The following is a 15,741-nucleotide window of genomic DNA, read 5'->3' on the forward strand; positions in this document are numbered from 1 at the left end:
AAGAAATCATTTCTGAATCACTATTTAAGTACAACACTGTTGGACAACTATCTATATATAGCATGTCGAGCAGGACTAAACACTCTTGTCCTCTTATTGGGGTACAAGGATAATAATATGCCTGATCTTACAGGATTATGGCTTTGAAGGCTGTTTAACTTATCATAATATGTACATGTATTTGTAACATCAACGTCATTTCCTCTTTGTGCCAAATTACCCAATAATTTAAAAGGTTAAACAAAACAAAAATTAATTGGGTACTTTCCAAAACGCAGAAGTTAACGCTACATTTTCTGAAAAAAAAACATATTTAAAAAGAATAGGAAGAGAAAAAAAATGTTGTTTTGACTAACCTCCTGCGCCATGTCCTCTTTGGTTGTCATGATTATCGACGAATACGACTACATCTGTACTTTTTGGCATGCTCCAGGCCTCGCCCCAGTTTCTTAACCATTTTGCATCATGTGCCTTATGTTTCTCTCTGAAGATTCCTGCAAGTTTAATTCCAAAAATGAAATTTGTAACACATCCAATGCCTGTGTATTCCGAAGCGTGTATAGCTTCGTCTTTTGAGCCAATGTCAATTACCTCTTGAAAAATAAATGGTTTCGTGGAGTCAGGAAAATTTCCTATTTTTAAGTTATCAAGTCTTTTATAAATAGCCTTTAAATCTTTGGGCCACATATGTTTGGCAGCGTCCACCCGGAAGCCAGCAACACCTTTTGAGATAAGTTCATTCATATATTTTGCTATCGTTTTTTGAACATCGCCTTTCTCTTGATTTAAGTCAGCCAAGCCCTGTAGACGACAGTTTCGCACTTCGTATTTATTTTTATAATCATGGATACATAAATCAGTAGTATTACATTTATCCTCTCCGTTAAAATGTTCTGATGAAAAAGGAACTGGATAACTAATTTCTTTATCAGAAAATTCAAATGAAGACCCGGCAGTTCCTTTGCCTTGTTTTTCTTCTTTAGTCATATGGTTTATTACAGCGTCAACATATATTCTATGGAAAAGTAAGATCATTTGTTTTAGTTTTATGTTCATTAATAAATAACTTAAACATGTAAAAGATAACCATGACACTTAGCATAATTATGATACAAATAATACCGAAAAGTAAAAGTTTAGTTAAACGCGTGTTATTGTCGCGTGATTGTGGTTAATAATATAACTATAAAATGAAACGCATGTCACATTTGTGTTGTTGTATATGTACCTGATGTGATATGCTTTTAATGCAAGAAAAACGAAAGTATAAACCCCTCGGTTGCATGCATTTGGGGGACAGAAAATATGTTCAACACATTCTTTAAAACCATGTAAATGTAAATATTAAGAAGTCCATGACTATATTCAAAATGAGAAGTTTACTCAGCACATACTATTATTTATTTTTTATTACGAAACGAATTCAAGATCAAGTGTGTCGAAGGAGTAACGAGAATCACAACGTCAAGCAAATCAATGTAATCCAGTGAGATTGACAATGCGTTAAAGAGGATTTTTTTGGTATTGTTCGTTACAATAACGTAATATTTTTTTAGTTTTCTTTGACAGACGCGTAATTGGAGACAATCATAATATAATCATATTCAAAACAGTGTGGTCCTGGCCATTGATTGACGACCTAAATTATCCCATTGACTGGGACAGATTAGGTGAACGTTTGTCGGTAACAATCACTGCTCACTATGTACTTGTTAAAGACACTGAATCTGTGGGGTCACCAAAGGTTCTCAACACCTAAATAAAGCAATTCGAAAAACGAATCCGGAATAATACGATGTGTTGATTTATATCAATAATATAAATATAAAAAAAACATAAAGGTTATTCCTGAATAATTTTTCGAATTATTTTATTATTAAAGGCGTTAAGAACCTTTGGTGACCCCACAGTCTAAATTCTATAATAAGTAAGAAGTGAGCAATGGTCGTTACAGACAAACGTTCACCTAATCTGTCCCAGTCAATGGGATAATTTAGGTCGTCAATCAATGGCCAGGACCACACTGTTTTGAATATGATTCTACGTTCAATTTGTTAGTTTATGATACAAAACAGTAAACATGTATTTAGTCAATGAGACACGAAATATTTAATGCAGTCGACCAATTGGATACTAAATGATTTTGATCATTTAACCGAAATAGTCTCTATTAAGTAGTAAATGGTAATTAAAGGTAAGAAATGGTCAAGGAACTAGCCACTGTCATTTATCTAGTGTATTTGCATATAGCAAACACATAGGTGAATGATACCTGCTTGTATGAGTTATATCAAAAATAAAGATTATAACATGAACTTGACAGAAGGACCCCTGATAATGGCAAATCTTAAAAAAATTGATTAAAATAGTATAAGCATCTTGAAATGTGTTGTCATTTGTCATTTGCCATACATAATCAATCCTGACAGAAAAAAACATAAGAATTAGTATGCTGCCATGTTAATTTACACAACATCGTCCAAATATGGTCAGTGTTGGATAAAGCAGTCAAATGATTAAGTTGTACGTGTTAGCCTGAGGTTATACACTTCTGATTTTTTTTGGTAAAGAGTCAATGTTTACAAAAAAAAAATGGACATGCTTGTGTTCTCAGTTGAAGCAGAAAGAATGTAGTCATTATGTTCCATTATTGCTGTCGTTTGTTTTATACAAGACAACCTCCTACAACATGTACAAGAAAAAAACTACTGATTTATTATGCGGTCATATCAATGTACATAACAAACTGCGCACATGGTCAGTGTTTGTTAATAGTGTCAAACAATTTTGTTAATTGGCGCAGAAAAAAACATAAGTAATGTGGGCATTCTGATTTTTAGACGACTATTATCATGAGTAATATTCGTAACGTTATACCGTGATTGCTGTCATTATGAGGTTTGTTTGCATGTGTTTGGACTTTAACTGATAACCAAGTTTATAAGATAAATGATACATTTTGAAACAGATCAGAATTTATAACATTTGATATAGAATACATGTATATACAACTTAAAAAGTTGATATGTATTGAAATATATATTGAATTTCCACGTAAACATTTTAACACATTCTCATTTTTAAAAAGGACAGATGACAGAGAAATTTGCATAGCAAGCATAAATTAATGCGCATTTTATTTACAAAAATGTGTTATTAATCTTTAATATTTATTTCAAGGAACAAAGACGTTTAGAAATATTGTATGAAAAAGTCGATGCAGCGTGACCTGGTTACCAACTACCTTGTTTTGAGCAGACCATTTAAAAGTGAACTTGATATCAGGTCTGGTTAGATGGGAGTTGTCTAAATCTAAGTTAACTTCTGCCAAGACTGGTTTCGAAGTTAACTTATAATAGTAGCAGTAGAGGTTTGTTTATCTATAGAACCAGTTTTAATGTGAAAGTAATTATGAATTTCTAATTGGTTCAATTTCATGGTATGACTTTCCAGAGTATAACGACGTCACAAAAACATCACTGTTTGTAGAGTCTTCTGTTGTTACGGAATATGTTGGTATTCTGGTTAAAATGTTCGTAACGTACTACCTTATAAGTCGTTTATGCGTTTCTTTGTTGTCTTCCGTTTATGTGTCCTGCAGTGTGTCATTTCAACGATATTTTTTAGCATTGCCATATAAACGGGAGGTATGATAATTCATGAAAACCAAGTTTCTAAACAGTTCAATTATAAAGTTCAGAAAAATATATCAAAGCCAAAATCAGTATGAAATAATTTTGCCAAACCACTGGTCACGTATTGACCACTTAAAAAAGAGCTTTTGGAGATCTTTAACGTCCAAAAAGCGTGAAACTCACTGAACATGACACCTTAGATTAAGCGTCCCTTACTAGTGGACATAATATAAATCATTGTAAAAAAAACGTATGTTTATCTTCATGAAATGTTCTTATGTGTGTTTAGCATTATTATATAATGAAACATTATCAATTTTTATATAAACTATATAAACGCTCTACAATGAAAGAAATGTTTCGATATTAGTCTCTGGTATGTTTCTTTTTTATCAATCTGGACAGAAATATATTGTTAACGATCGTTTGATCGAATCTAAACATCTGTTTGGTTTATGTTGATGTTTTACACGTCTGTATTTTTTTTTTCAAATATAACTTTAATTATGGATATGTATACTATTTGTTAGCGGGCAGGACAAAATGTTTTGCCGAATAATCTTTTCCTCATTATCATTATCTGTATTGGTACAGTATAAACATATGATAAAGACAGAAAATGCATGAAATAAGATGGAAACTACAAACGATATAAAAATGACGATTTAACAATTCTAAAATAAAGTTTGAAAATAAGAAACCCCCAAAAAAGACAAAAACAATTGTCGTCTATCAAAATGCAATTCAAATCACCAAAACAAAACAATGGTAAAACCCATAAAAAATGAAAATTCTAACACAATTAGATGTTTTCCTTTATTGATAATAAGAATTATCTCACGTGACATTAGCTTTATTACATCTTTTCACCATATCAGTAAAGTCAGCATCACTACCACTTCTGGTGATTATTTCGTAACTGACAGGTTGATATCGCTCCCACCAGGGTCGTTTATGTGGTGATATCACAACACGGTTTTCATTTGGAGGAGATACCTGCATATGATTACACGGTTTAATTGTATAACACTTAGATAAGGGTGTTTATTTATTTAATGACTGCAATATGAATATATTTATTAAAGTAATGTACACCGGTATTTAAACATTACCACGTGTATTTGTTTATTATTATACAAGTGTTGAAAGTATATAATAGGTTAAATCTTTTTCATTGGTCGAGTTGAAATTGACCATAATATTTGAATAAAGTCAATTCAAATATTTCGTGCTATACTTTTGGCGGTTGTGTGAATTTAAGATATTGTCATTCGAGATTCGCTTTTGGTGCAGTATACGGGGCGCCGAATGGGACTCTTGTGGTTTTGTACAAAATTCAATTCTGTCATAACAAAATCATTTTGTCTTACAAAACTATGTGATACAGACTAGTTTTATGAGAACTTCAATTTTGTAATGACAAAATTCATTTTTGTAGACAAAATTCATTTTTGTAGACAAAATTCATTTTTGTCATGACAAAAGTCAATTTTGTCAAAAAGGTATGCAAATATAAACTTATTTGCATACAACATTGACTTTTGTTACCTGCTTTGGAAATTAAAACACAAAAGTCAATTGTGTGAGACAAAATTGATTTTAGTGAGTTAAAATAGACTTTTGTGAGACAAATTCAATTTTGTCAATTTTGTGAGACAAAATTCAATTTTGTGAGACAAAATTCAATTTTGTCAACATTGTCTCACAAAAGTCAATTTTTGTGAGACAAAATTTAATTTAGTCAATTTTGTCTCACAAAAGTCAATTTTGTCTCACAAAAGTCAATTATGTCTCACAAAAGTCAATTATGTCTCACAAAAGTCAATTTTGTCTCACAAAAGTCAATTTTGTCTCTCAAAAGTCAATTTTGTCTCACAAAAGTCAATTTTGTCTCACAAAAGTCAATTTTGTCTCACAAAAGTCAATTTTGTCTCACAAAAGTCAATTTTGTCTCACAAAAGTCAATTTTGTCTCACAAAAGTCAATTTTGTGTCACAAAAGTCGATTTTGTATGCAAATTAGTTCACAGAATCCAAACTAAACTAATTTGCATACAAAATTAGGTAACAAAAGTAAAGTCTGTGTTACAAAAATGAATTTTGTCATGACAAAAGTAACTTTTGTCCACTGAAAGATAATTTTGTATGACAAAATCTTAAATTTGTAGTATGCTACAAATTTTGTTAAACTGAACTCATTTTTGTTGAACAAAACTCACTTTTGTCAATACAAAATTGAATTTCGAGTACAAAATCACAAGAGTCCCATTCGGCGACACGTACAGTAAAGTTTCAACTTAACGGTTTTTTTTCTTGTATTATTTTTAATTAATGTATATAATAATGTGTGAAAGAACAGAATCTTTAATTTGATTCATAGTATGTATTTGCCTACATAATGAAAATTGTTTTTATTTTTGTAGATTGTTTTTTGTTGTTGTTACCTGCAGCGGCTTAGGCATACAGTAACAGTCGAACATTTATTTTATTTCATTTGCCTTTAATAAAATTAAAGCTTTGTTGCACACTGTTTGGCGAGCTGATTCCATACAAAGGTGTTGAGGTTATTTTATAAATAATTTATGTTCGCTTGAAGTTATGAATTAAAATATAAACACATTCAAATTTCACACAAAACTGGCGAAAAATTAAAATTATAGTTTGATAAACAAAGAAGCAAAAGAGTACTCAACATTATGATCCTAATAATCACATTACTATCACACTTTAAAATGCAGTTTATATCAGTTCTGATTTCAAAACCGTCGATTCTAATAAAATGTTCAGCCGTCTTTTACGAAAAAGCATATCAACAAGGATGCACACAGTAGTATTATAATAAACATGTACTCTCCATTGGTTATTTCTTTTTGCCGTATATATTTGTCGACCTGCATATGCTGTAGTTTTGCTGAGTAGGTGTTTAATTGACATTAAAATCTCTTTATTCATTAATATCAATTATAGACCGTATTTGATCATCTTGAGTGACAAAATTGTTTTTTTGGTATTAATTTTCTCTACAAATTAATTTTACCTGTACCCCACAATACCCATGTGGTCCAAGAAATGTCTCGCATTCAGCTGCAATATCTGACCATTTCCATTCAAAAAGATGAACAATGGTGTGTCTACCAGCAAAACAATTTGGATAACCCCAATAATCTAGAAAAGATAAATTAATTATTGATAAATTCTCAAACACAAGAAATTTAAAATCATTAGAACTTGTGACGTACAGTACTTGCAACATTAGGCGTTACTGTTTGATAGGAACTGGACTGATCGGTAAGTAATATTTATCGTATGTTTGACCGATCGATGTTGGATCGGTGAGCGAAGACTAATATCATAAGTCAGAAACGTCAAATAAGTTATGTGAATATTACTGTGATAACTGTCAGCAATCGATCAGTAAATTTATTTATTTGCACGAAACATATATAATTAAAATTTGGATGTAAAACCAGCTTCTCGAATATTGACATGCGATAAACGCGGACCCCTATAAAGACATATTTAATCAAAAAATACAAATTACTTCTCGCGCATTTTATGTATTACTTCATTATTGGTTCTCTTTTTTTTCCCTGCCATTTAATTTACATTGGTGCAGAACCATGCCATGATCATAATGTTTTTGTATCACTAAAAGGATGCAGATTAATGTCCCTAGATGATGAAAATAAAAAAAAACATTTAATAGTAAAGATACATAAAGCTTCGTTTGGATTTATTAAGAGATCATTTTTGTTTATTTCAATGAAAATCATAAACAACTATTTAAATGTACTGTTTTTTGTACATCAGGATCAGCTGATCTTCATAGAATATGCTGAATTTCAGGGTAATGCAACTAAGATTGAATATTTCATCTATGTATCCAACATGATCATGCGATAATACAATGATTAAACATAGATATCCAGGTTTTTCCTTCAACAAAATTGAAAATGGAAATGGGGAAGGTGTCAAAGAGACAACAACCCGACCATAGAACAGACAACAGCAGAAGGTCACCAACAAGTCTTCAATGAAGCGAGAAACTCACGCACCCGGAGGTGTCCTTCAGCTGGCCTCTACACAAATATATATACTAGTCCAGTGATAATGAACGCCATACTAAACTCCAAATTGTACACAAGAAACTAAAATTAAAAATAATACAAGGCTAACAAAGGCCAGAGTCTCCCAACTTGGGACATGCGCAAAAAGCGTCGGGGTTAAACATGTTTAAGAGATCTCAACCCTTCTCCTAAACCTCTAGTCAATGTAGAAAAGTAAACGCATAACAATACGCACATTAAAATTCAGTTCAAGAGAAGTCCGAGTCTTATGTCAGAAGATGTAACCAAAGAAAATAAACAAAATGACAATAATACCTAAATACCAACAGACTACTAGCAGTTAACTGACATGCCAGCTCCAGACTTCAATTAAACTGATTGAAAGATCATGTCTTCATCATATGAATAAATAAATATTTTTGTTTTATTCGAAACATTTATTTCCAATAAAATGTGTATTTTTAATTATATAAAATTCTTGATGATGATACTGAACATTATAGTTCATTAAAATGATTTTAAAAAGGTCAATTGGCTTTTAGTATGTGGTTATGTACACATCGAACGTTACACAAAAAGTTGTACATTAAATACTTAGTACTAGGCCTAACATGGATTTTTTCCATGCAATGATGAGTTGGTGCGTATTTAGGTCACATCAGTTTGGTTAATAGTTCGTAGGATTTTCGGGCCTGTGTTTTGGAAAAAAAATACTTTTCAATAAAAAAAAAATGTTACCGCATCCAAAAATCGATGCTCTACATTATATCGATTTATGAATAAAAGGTCAAAAATTGAAATCCCAACATGCTGTACGGTCAGCGAATTGATTGCCGTGGAAAAGTAGTAATTGAACATGCAGTTATCCGAAATGCATCTTGTTTTACCTTTATAGAACTGTTTTAGGAAGTTATAAATTCAAAATGCTTTCGTAAGATGACCACAATCCCATCAATACTTGATAGAAACCAACGTTTTCATACGTATTAATATTGTACTGTTATGCTTTATATTTTGGTTGAAAACTAGTTAGAGCTTATAAAATGTTTTAGTTATATACCTGTATACTTAATGTATTATGCTGACTCTTAATACAGCTAATATAAAAAAAGAAGATGTGGTATGATTGCCAATGAGACAACTGTCCACAAGAGACCAAAATGACACAGACATTAACCACTATAGATGACCGTACGGCCTTCAACAGCAAAGCCCATACCGCATAGTCAGCTATAAAAGGTCCGATAAGACAATGTAAAACAATTCTAACGAGAAAACTAACGGCCTTATTTGTTTAAAAAAAATGCATTTATAATTTATCATTATCTCATTCCTGATCTTTGTTTCCACATGCATAGACCTATCTATATTAAAAAAAACTATATATAACCTTTTTAGTCTTTTTGAATGTTACATTGTATTGGGAAATGTAAGAGTATCAGCGCTCGCGACCAAGGGGTGGTACTGTGTTTGACATAGTCATACTAATTACGGAATATTTTAATTTTATGCAACATATATTATGTCATTTACCGAATTACATGCGTCCTCAATATGAGTACGTGTATATAAAAAAAAGTAAATGTGGTATGATTGCAAATGAGACAATTCTCAACAAGAGACCAAAACAACTCTCCACAGGAGTCCAAATTACACAGAAATTAACAACTATAGGTCACCGCACGGACTTCAACAATGAGCAAAGCCCATACCGCATAGTCAAATTTAAAAAGACCCGAAATGAAAACGTAAACGAATTCAAATAAGAAAACTAATGGCATAACTTATGTACAAAAAATGAACGAAAAACCAATATTTAACACATACACAAACGAAAACCACTGAATTACAGGCTCCTGACTTGGGACAGACTTTTGCATACAAAATGTGGCGGGGTTAAACATGTTAGCGGGATCCCAACCCTCCTGCTAACCTGGGACAGTGGTGTAACAGTACAATATAAGAACGAACTTTAAAAATCCGTTAAAAAAGGTTTAGTTCATCAGATGGATAAACATACAAATGATACAAATACAAGTGGACGTTGCCGGGTACTTGTACATCCCAATTACAAAAAGACAGTTACTGACAGCCAGTTCAAAGCTACTGACAACTTATTAAAATAATCATGTATCTAAGACTAAATGTATGTATGGCCATGGATTTAGATAAAAAAATAATGCAGACAATGCAATTTTGACGAAAATAATCAAAATTCACTTAATCACAGTTAAACAAGAAGGTCGGTTAAGTTACAGGCAAATATACATATAAATCAAATAAGAAGAGCATGTGTCCCCTCGTTTTTCTATTAAGTAATTCAGTTATAACTTGTACATTAAAAATTAAACAATTAAAAAAAATTATCACTTGTAACACATTTGCATAAAAAAAACCTCAAAACGATGAAAATATTTTAATGAGCTTGTGTCCAAAGACCTACAAATCAAACTGAGCATGCCTTAACGAAACATATCGGAAATTTTGGCTGTGAATTTACTCCACCAAAAAGAACTTAATTGGGCAATCGACCAGTTTTGATTCTAGCGTTTGATAAAGATGCAGAACGAACAATACACGTCCGTCATTGTGTATTGGCTTTGAGAGCATAGAAGGCAAACTAGGTTATTTATTGTTCAATCCATTCAAAGCAGTCTCATTGTTGTATTAAAATGAGAGCTGGTTGACAGCTGTTGTGCTTGCAAGCTAAAGCGAGCACTTCCTCTTTGTTTTATCCTCCTTTGGTTGGTTTAAAATAACTAATTTATTAAATGAGCCACCGTGACAATGAACGGTAGGGATGTAAGTGATGTTAGTGATTTCGCAACGAAAATATGGGCATGGATTTTATGCTATTTTAACATCTCACTAACAGTACGGATTTTGACATTAATCAGTGAAATGAGGACAACTGTAAACAGATGTATTACCTCTATATGGTATAAATTTATAATTTGTTGATATTTACCATCAGCTACTTTCTTAGACAGACAGATGTAAAGTGAAATACAAATTTAACCCGTAACAGTGCTAGATATTATTTTGAACCTGCTATAATGTCTGATGTTTTCCGCCGTGTTATTTGTTAATCCTTTTGAATAATAGTATTTTGCTGAGCATTGTCAAATAATGTAGAAATATTTGCTTCATTACTTGATAATGGTCTTACACATAATCTGTCATTTTAAGTTTTTACGTTTTATTATCTAAATTGTATAACTTTGGTTGAGAAAGACATGAGTTTTGGTTTAAATCGTTGTTTTTTTTTCTTCTGTTATCATATGTATTGTTGTAGATGATTATATATTCTTAAAGTGTTTTTGTGTTTTATACACATCAGGATTAAAGCTGCAATAAATTAATACAGAGTTCAAATTTAAATTGATTTTAAAAATATAATACTATTTCAATTTACGTCTTAGATACCCAGTGAAGCCGTGAAGAAAGCCCCATCACCTTGAGCATGCACTTCTTTCATACATGTACGTTTAACTAGCTCTACAATATGTGTTGTTATAATTGAGAACATCATGTACCTTTATTACCTAACTGCGAAGCGTCTTTCTGATCCTTAGAATCACACGACTCATGGTTATTGGTTTGTTGAACACATTGGTTTTCCAATTCACTATCCGATGGGCTCTCATCCAATATTACATCGGTGAATAATATCTAAAAAAAAAAAACCATTGATATAAAATATTTAGCATTGCCAATAACAGAAATAAGGAGTGCAATATACAAGTTTTTGTAGTATTATCATTATTAGTATTTAATGATTGTCTGTTTATATTTATCCTGCAATCGACTTTTCTGCTATACTATTATAAGAGTACAGATAACACGAAGCGATATATAGTTTACAGGAATCCTGCCTCTGTTTGTTCATGTTGTTGCGAGCGAACAGTTGTGTTCGCATTACACCTGTTTCTTATCCTCGTACAGCTGATATTTAAGGACATTAAACAGTTATTGTCTATATATTCACAATGAATTAGTCACGATACACTGATCAAAATGTATTAGTTTTCATATTCCCTATTCTCAATTGTATTATATTGATGGACACCTATGTTTTAAACTGTTTCCCTTGTATTCGTTATCTCAAATTTGGTGAAAAAGATGCGTTCCACATACATGACATAGTCATCACATTTTTAATATTTAGGGAGAGATCATCATCAATATAGCAAATAGTAAGGTTCAGTTACGTGGTTTTTTTTTCGTTGTTAATAAGAAGTTCAGTCTCAAATGACAAATGTATGAAGTAAATATCAACTTTACAAAAATAGGTGCACAGAGAGTTAATATGGTTTTGACATCGTCATTATTGACATCTTGCAACAGGTGTTTGTAATTGAAAATTTCAAAGACAATATCTTATATATTTAAGAAAAAAACGGTGAAGACTGATCTTTAAGATGGTTAGATATTTTCCAGTGAACTGGTGTACAATGAAGGATATTTCCAAAGTTGATAGAATTAAGTCTTTTAGTGCATTGGCAAAGGAGAATTTAAAAAAAAGACCTTTATTCCTTTACAATTTTTCAAAAACGAACTAGTTTTAAAGTCTGCGACTTTCAATATTCGAACTGGTAGCTGTAATAGTGTATTTGTTTGATTGATGGTTTATGACCGTGGTTTCCAAATATCAGTTGTAAAGAACATAAAGTTTTGACAGGGATAATGAATAAAGCTTCGAGCTAATGTACTAAATACCAAACACTTTTTGTGTAAAGGGCAGCAGGTCATTGACACAGACATCATTGAGAGTAGGTGGCGTATATTGGTAATGCGTGCATCTACATTCAGGAGTATAGTTGAAAGTGTTCATCACATTTACTGGGCTACCGGAATTAGTAGAAGGATAACCTACACCAGCAATTTTTTTTTTTGCAATCAATCATGAAATAAAATAACCTATGATGGTTAAATAACCATGAGAAAATCATACTTACTGCAAAAAGAACTAATACTTGTAGACTATCCATATCACAGTTATTTGAAAATTACTTCGTTTAACTTGATATCGATTGGTTACCTATAGAAATGACATAAAATATAAGATAAAGTAAAGCTGAAGTAGATATTTAAAAAAAATACCGCTGCTGTTAAAAACACACATAATAGGATAACTTTTACTTTTTAATAGAAGTTATGTAGAGTTAAAATAGGATTTTTTTTTTCAATCTGAACCATTTATGTTTGAACCAGACTTGTCTGCATTGCAACAATTCAGACATTTCGGATTCAACTTTTCATCGGAAGTATACTTCCAACAAGGAAACTTTTAGGAACAGGAACTGAGTAACAATCAGGATCAACCGCGTTCGAAACGCGGTTATAAGAAGTACTCTTTACCTCATCTTGTCTCAATTTTAGTTTGTATCTTTTCTTTGAGTTTTAGCAATACTGTGCTTTAATTAATAGTTTTTGTCTTTTATTCTAACCATAATGTCCTGTCATGTTTGAGATTTACCAAGTTCCTTTATCTGATTGTTAAATATTATCACTAGTAACTAAGGTACGTAAGAAAGAGTTTGAGAGCGACTTTAAAAATTAACACGTAAAAGAAAGTAACGATTATATTCATGGCGATAATAGAAATAGACAAGAAAGAAACTAACTTTTATAAAAACAAATAATACAGGAAATTTTAACACATCGAATTACTGTTTACTTTTATCGAGATAGGATTCACAATAGTACTGTCGAACTTAATGAAGGAACCCATCAGCATGTTTAAATCAAATATAGTTTTTAAAAGTTTTACAACAGAAATAATACATTACATGAAACGAATCAGAATATGCAGAAATGTATACGACTTTTAAAGAAAAATTAAAGTTCTTGTGGGTTCTTTACTTTCTAGACTTACCTATGGAAGAGGTTATCATCTAGGTTTTTAAGAAATAAACCCGTGATGGAATACGTCTTATCTTGACAACATACAACTTTTTCAACTTTGTTTATATAACATTTGAATTTTACACTATCTTTACAAACGAAACAGATCTAGATGAGAACCGACATGATATACATCTAAGTACTGTTTTTTTTTAAATAAAAAGAATAATTATACCCTGACTGTAAAACAAACATAAGAATGGTGCCTGTTTTCTATCAACTACAATGTACAAAGGAAGAATCTTGATAATATCAGGTTTTCCCTTCTAATCAAGTAACAATAAGATTTCAGGAACCTAGACAGAAAAAAGAGTTACCCAATCTTTCAAGAAGAATACATCTATAACACAATAGTTGTTGCGATAAGTTGCATAATGTATGACTGATGTTATAAAAAATCTCATAGAGCATAAAATGGTGCATTTAGCGAATTTCTGTATTGTACATTTTACGTTTCACTATTTGTACATAACTTCCAGCATGGTGTGTCTAGAAGTTGATACTCTTTATACAATCAATTAAATCGTTTAATAATATAAATAAGTTTTGCATATAACATAAATAAGTTTTGCATATGCAAAAGCATCATTTGCCGGCATACCTTGAAAATGACATATTCACCGTGTTATCCAATCATTTGATGAACATCTTAAATTACAATTGCAATATAAAACAAAACAATATGAAGATGAACAGTAAAGATATGCGTTAGACACACATATATTTCGTTTTTTAGAATATATCGTCTTCCTGTAAAGTAAATGATTGGTTTCAAATATTTTTTTTTTTTTTTAAGATATTTTTTGTATCAACATAATTTTTGTTTTTTTAAGATATTTTTTGTATCAACATAATTTTTGTTTTTTTAACGTAACAATATCTTTATTGCATATTTGCTGTTACAATTTACTAAGTGTACAGCTTTGACTTAGTATCCCTCATGCTAGCTTGCCTAATAGTTAAGGGAAGCACTATTTGGTAAGATATTATTTCTTCATAATATTAGTATTCATAACATAAGTCATTTCACAAAATATATTTGATAAAATATTGTGATAACACATACATTATTATGATTATATTGTGTTTCTTGTTCTCTTTTTCATAGTACTATTTTTTTCCGGAATCAACTCCGTTATCGGTATGATCCATGTTTCCATTAATAATGGGCACAATATGTGCTGTTTTTCACATGGGCGTTATCGGGTATAGTTTTGATGTGTGTCGTCTAAATATAATTATTATGCATTGGATTTAACGATTATATATGGTGAGTTTACTATTCAAATTTTCTTTAGTTATATACTGATCTTTTTTTTTGTATCAACATATAAGATATCTCAGATTACTATTTAAAGATTGATGGTATAAAAGTATTTTTTTTAAAAGAACAGCTTGTCTTACTTTGTCCGTGCTGTCACATAATAATTATATTAAGAAGGTCAAAGCAATACCTGTTAATTCAGCAAATTTATCCTTTAACATTGCACTTATGATTTATTTTTAGAATTAAAATCCAAATAGTGAATACCTTGAATATCGAGTTCGTCGAAAGGTATTGTGTATAATTATGCTTCAATGCCATAGAATTGTTCTAAAAAAACAATACTAAGCACTAGGATACAAACAGTATTTTACATCAAACAATTGAAAATAAGGTATTTTACAATATTTTTGTATTCGGTACACGAAATAATCCTTTAATAATTTTGTTTAAACATTCTTTTCTTGCTTTTAAAAAGGGTTTTATCATACCAGTAGTGTATAATCGAGAACAGTATTCTAATAACATGGTATACGTGATGATATTTACACGTATACATGGTATATGCTAAATGACTTAAAGTTTAAATTATAACATGGTCAAATATGAATTAAAGTTTACATTAATTTTAAGATCTACTTTCTATTAACATTTGTGTTCCATTTTGTTTTAACAGTTACATTTTATTAAAGCAAGCAAAGTATTAACTTAAATGAGAAACCCTCCAATATCATTATACTTATATATGTTAGCAGCAATAAGTGAAATGAGGCATTAAGCTTAAATCCTAGGCAATAAGCTAACGCCTAGGCAGTGAGTCTATTGCCTAAATGATGCTAGGCATTAGTCTTACATTCTAGGATTTAAGC

General features: G+C 30.9%; 1 protein-coding gene across 1 annotated transcript in view; it reads right to left on the bottom strand.

The window, feature by feature from the left end:
- Window positions 1–15,741, bottom strand: part of LOC134689999 (alpha-amylase-like) — a 73,311-nt gene that overhangs the window by 11,327 nt on the left and 46,243 nt on the right. The window contains exons 2-5 of the mRNA XM_063549970.1: window positions 11,247–11,373; window positions 6,672–6,799; window positions 4,477–4,631; window positions 357–1,015 (exon numbers count right to left, since the gene is read on the bottom strand). Of these exons, the coding sequence (XP_063406040.1) occupies window positions 357–1,015; window positions 4,477–4,631; window positions 6,672–6,799; window positions 11,247–11,373 (1,069 nt within the window). The remainder of the gene's footprint in view (window positions 1–356; window positions 1,016–4,476; window positions 4,632–6,671; window positions 6,800–11,246; window positions 11,374–15,741) is intronic.

Source organism: Mytilus trossulus, chromosome 11 (assembly GCF_036588685.1).
Source record: "Mytilus trossulus isolate FHL-02 chromosome 11, PNRI_Mtr1.1.1.hap1, whole genome shotgun sequence".
NCBI classification, from domain to species: domain Eukaryota; kingdom Metazoa; phylum Mollusca; class Bivalvia; order Mytilida; family Mytilidae; genus Mytilus; species Mytilus trossulus.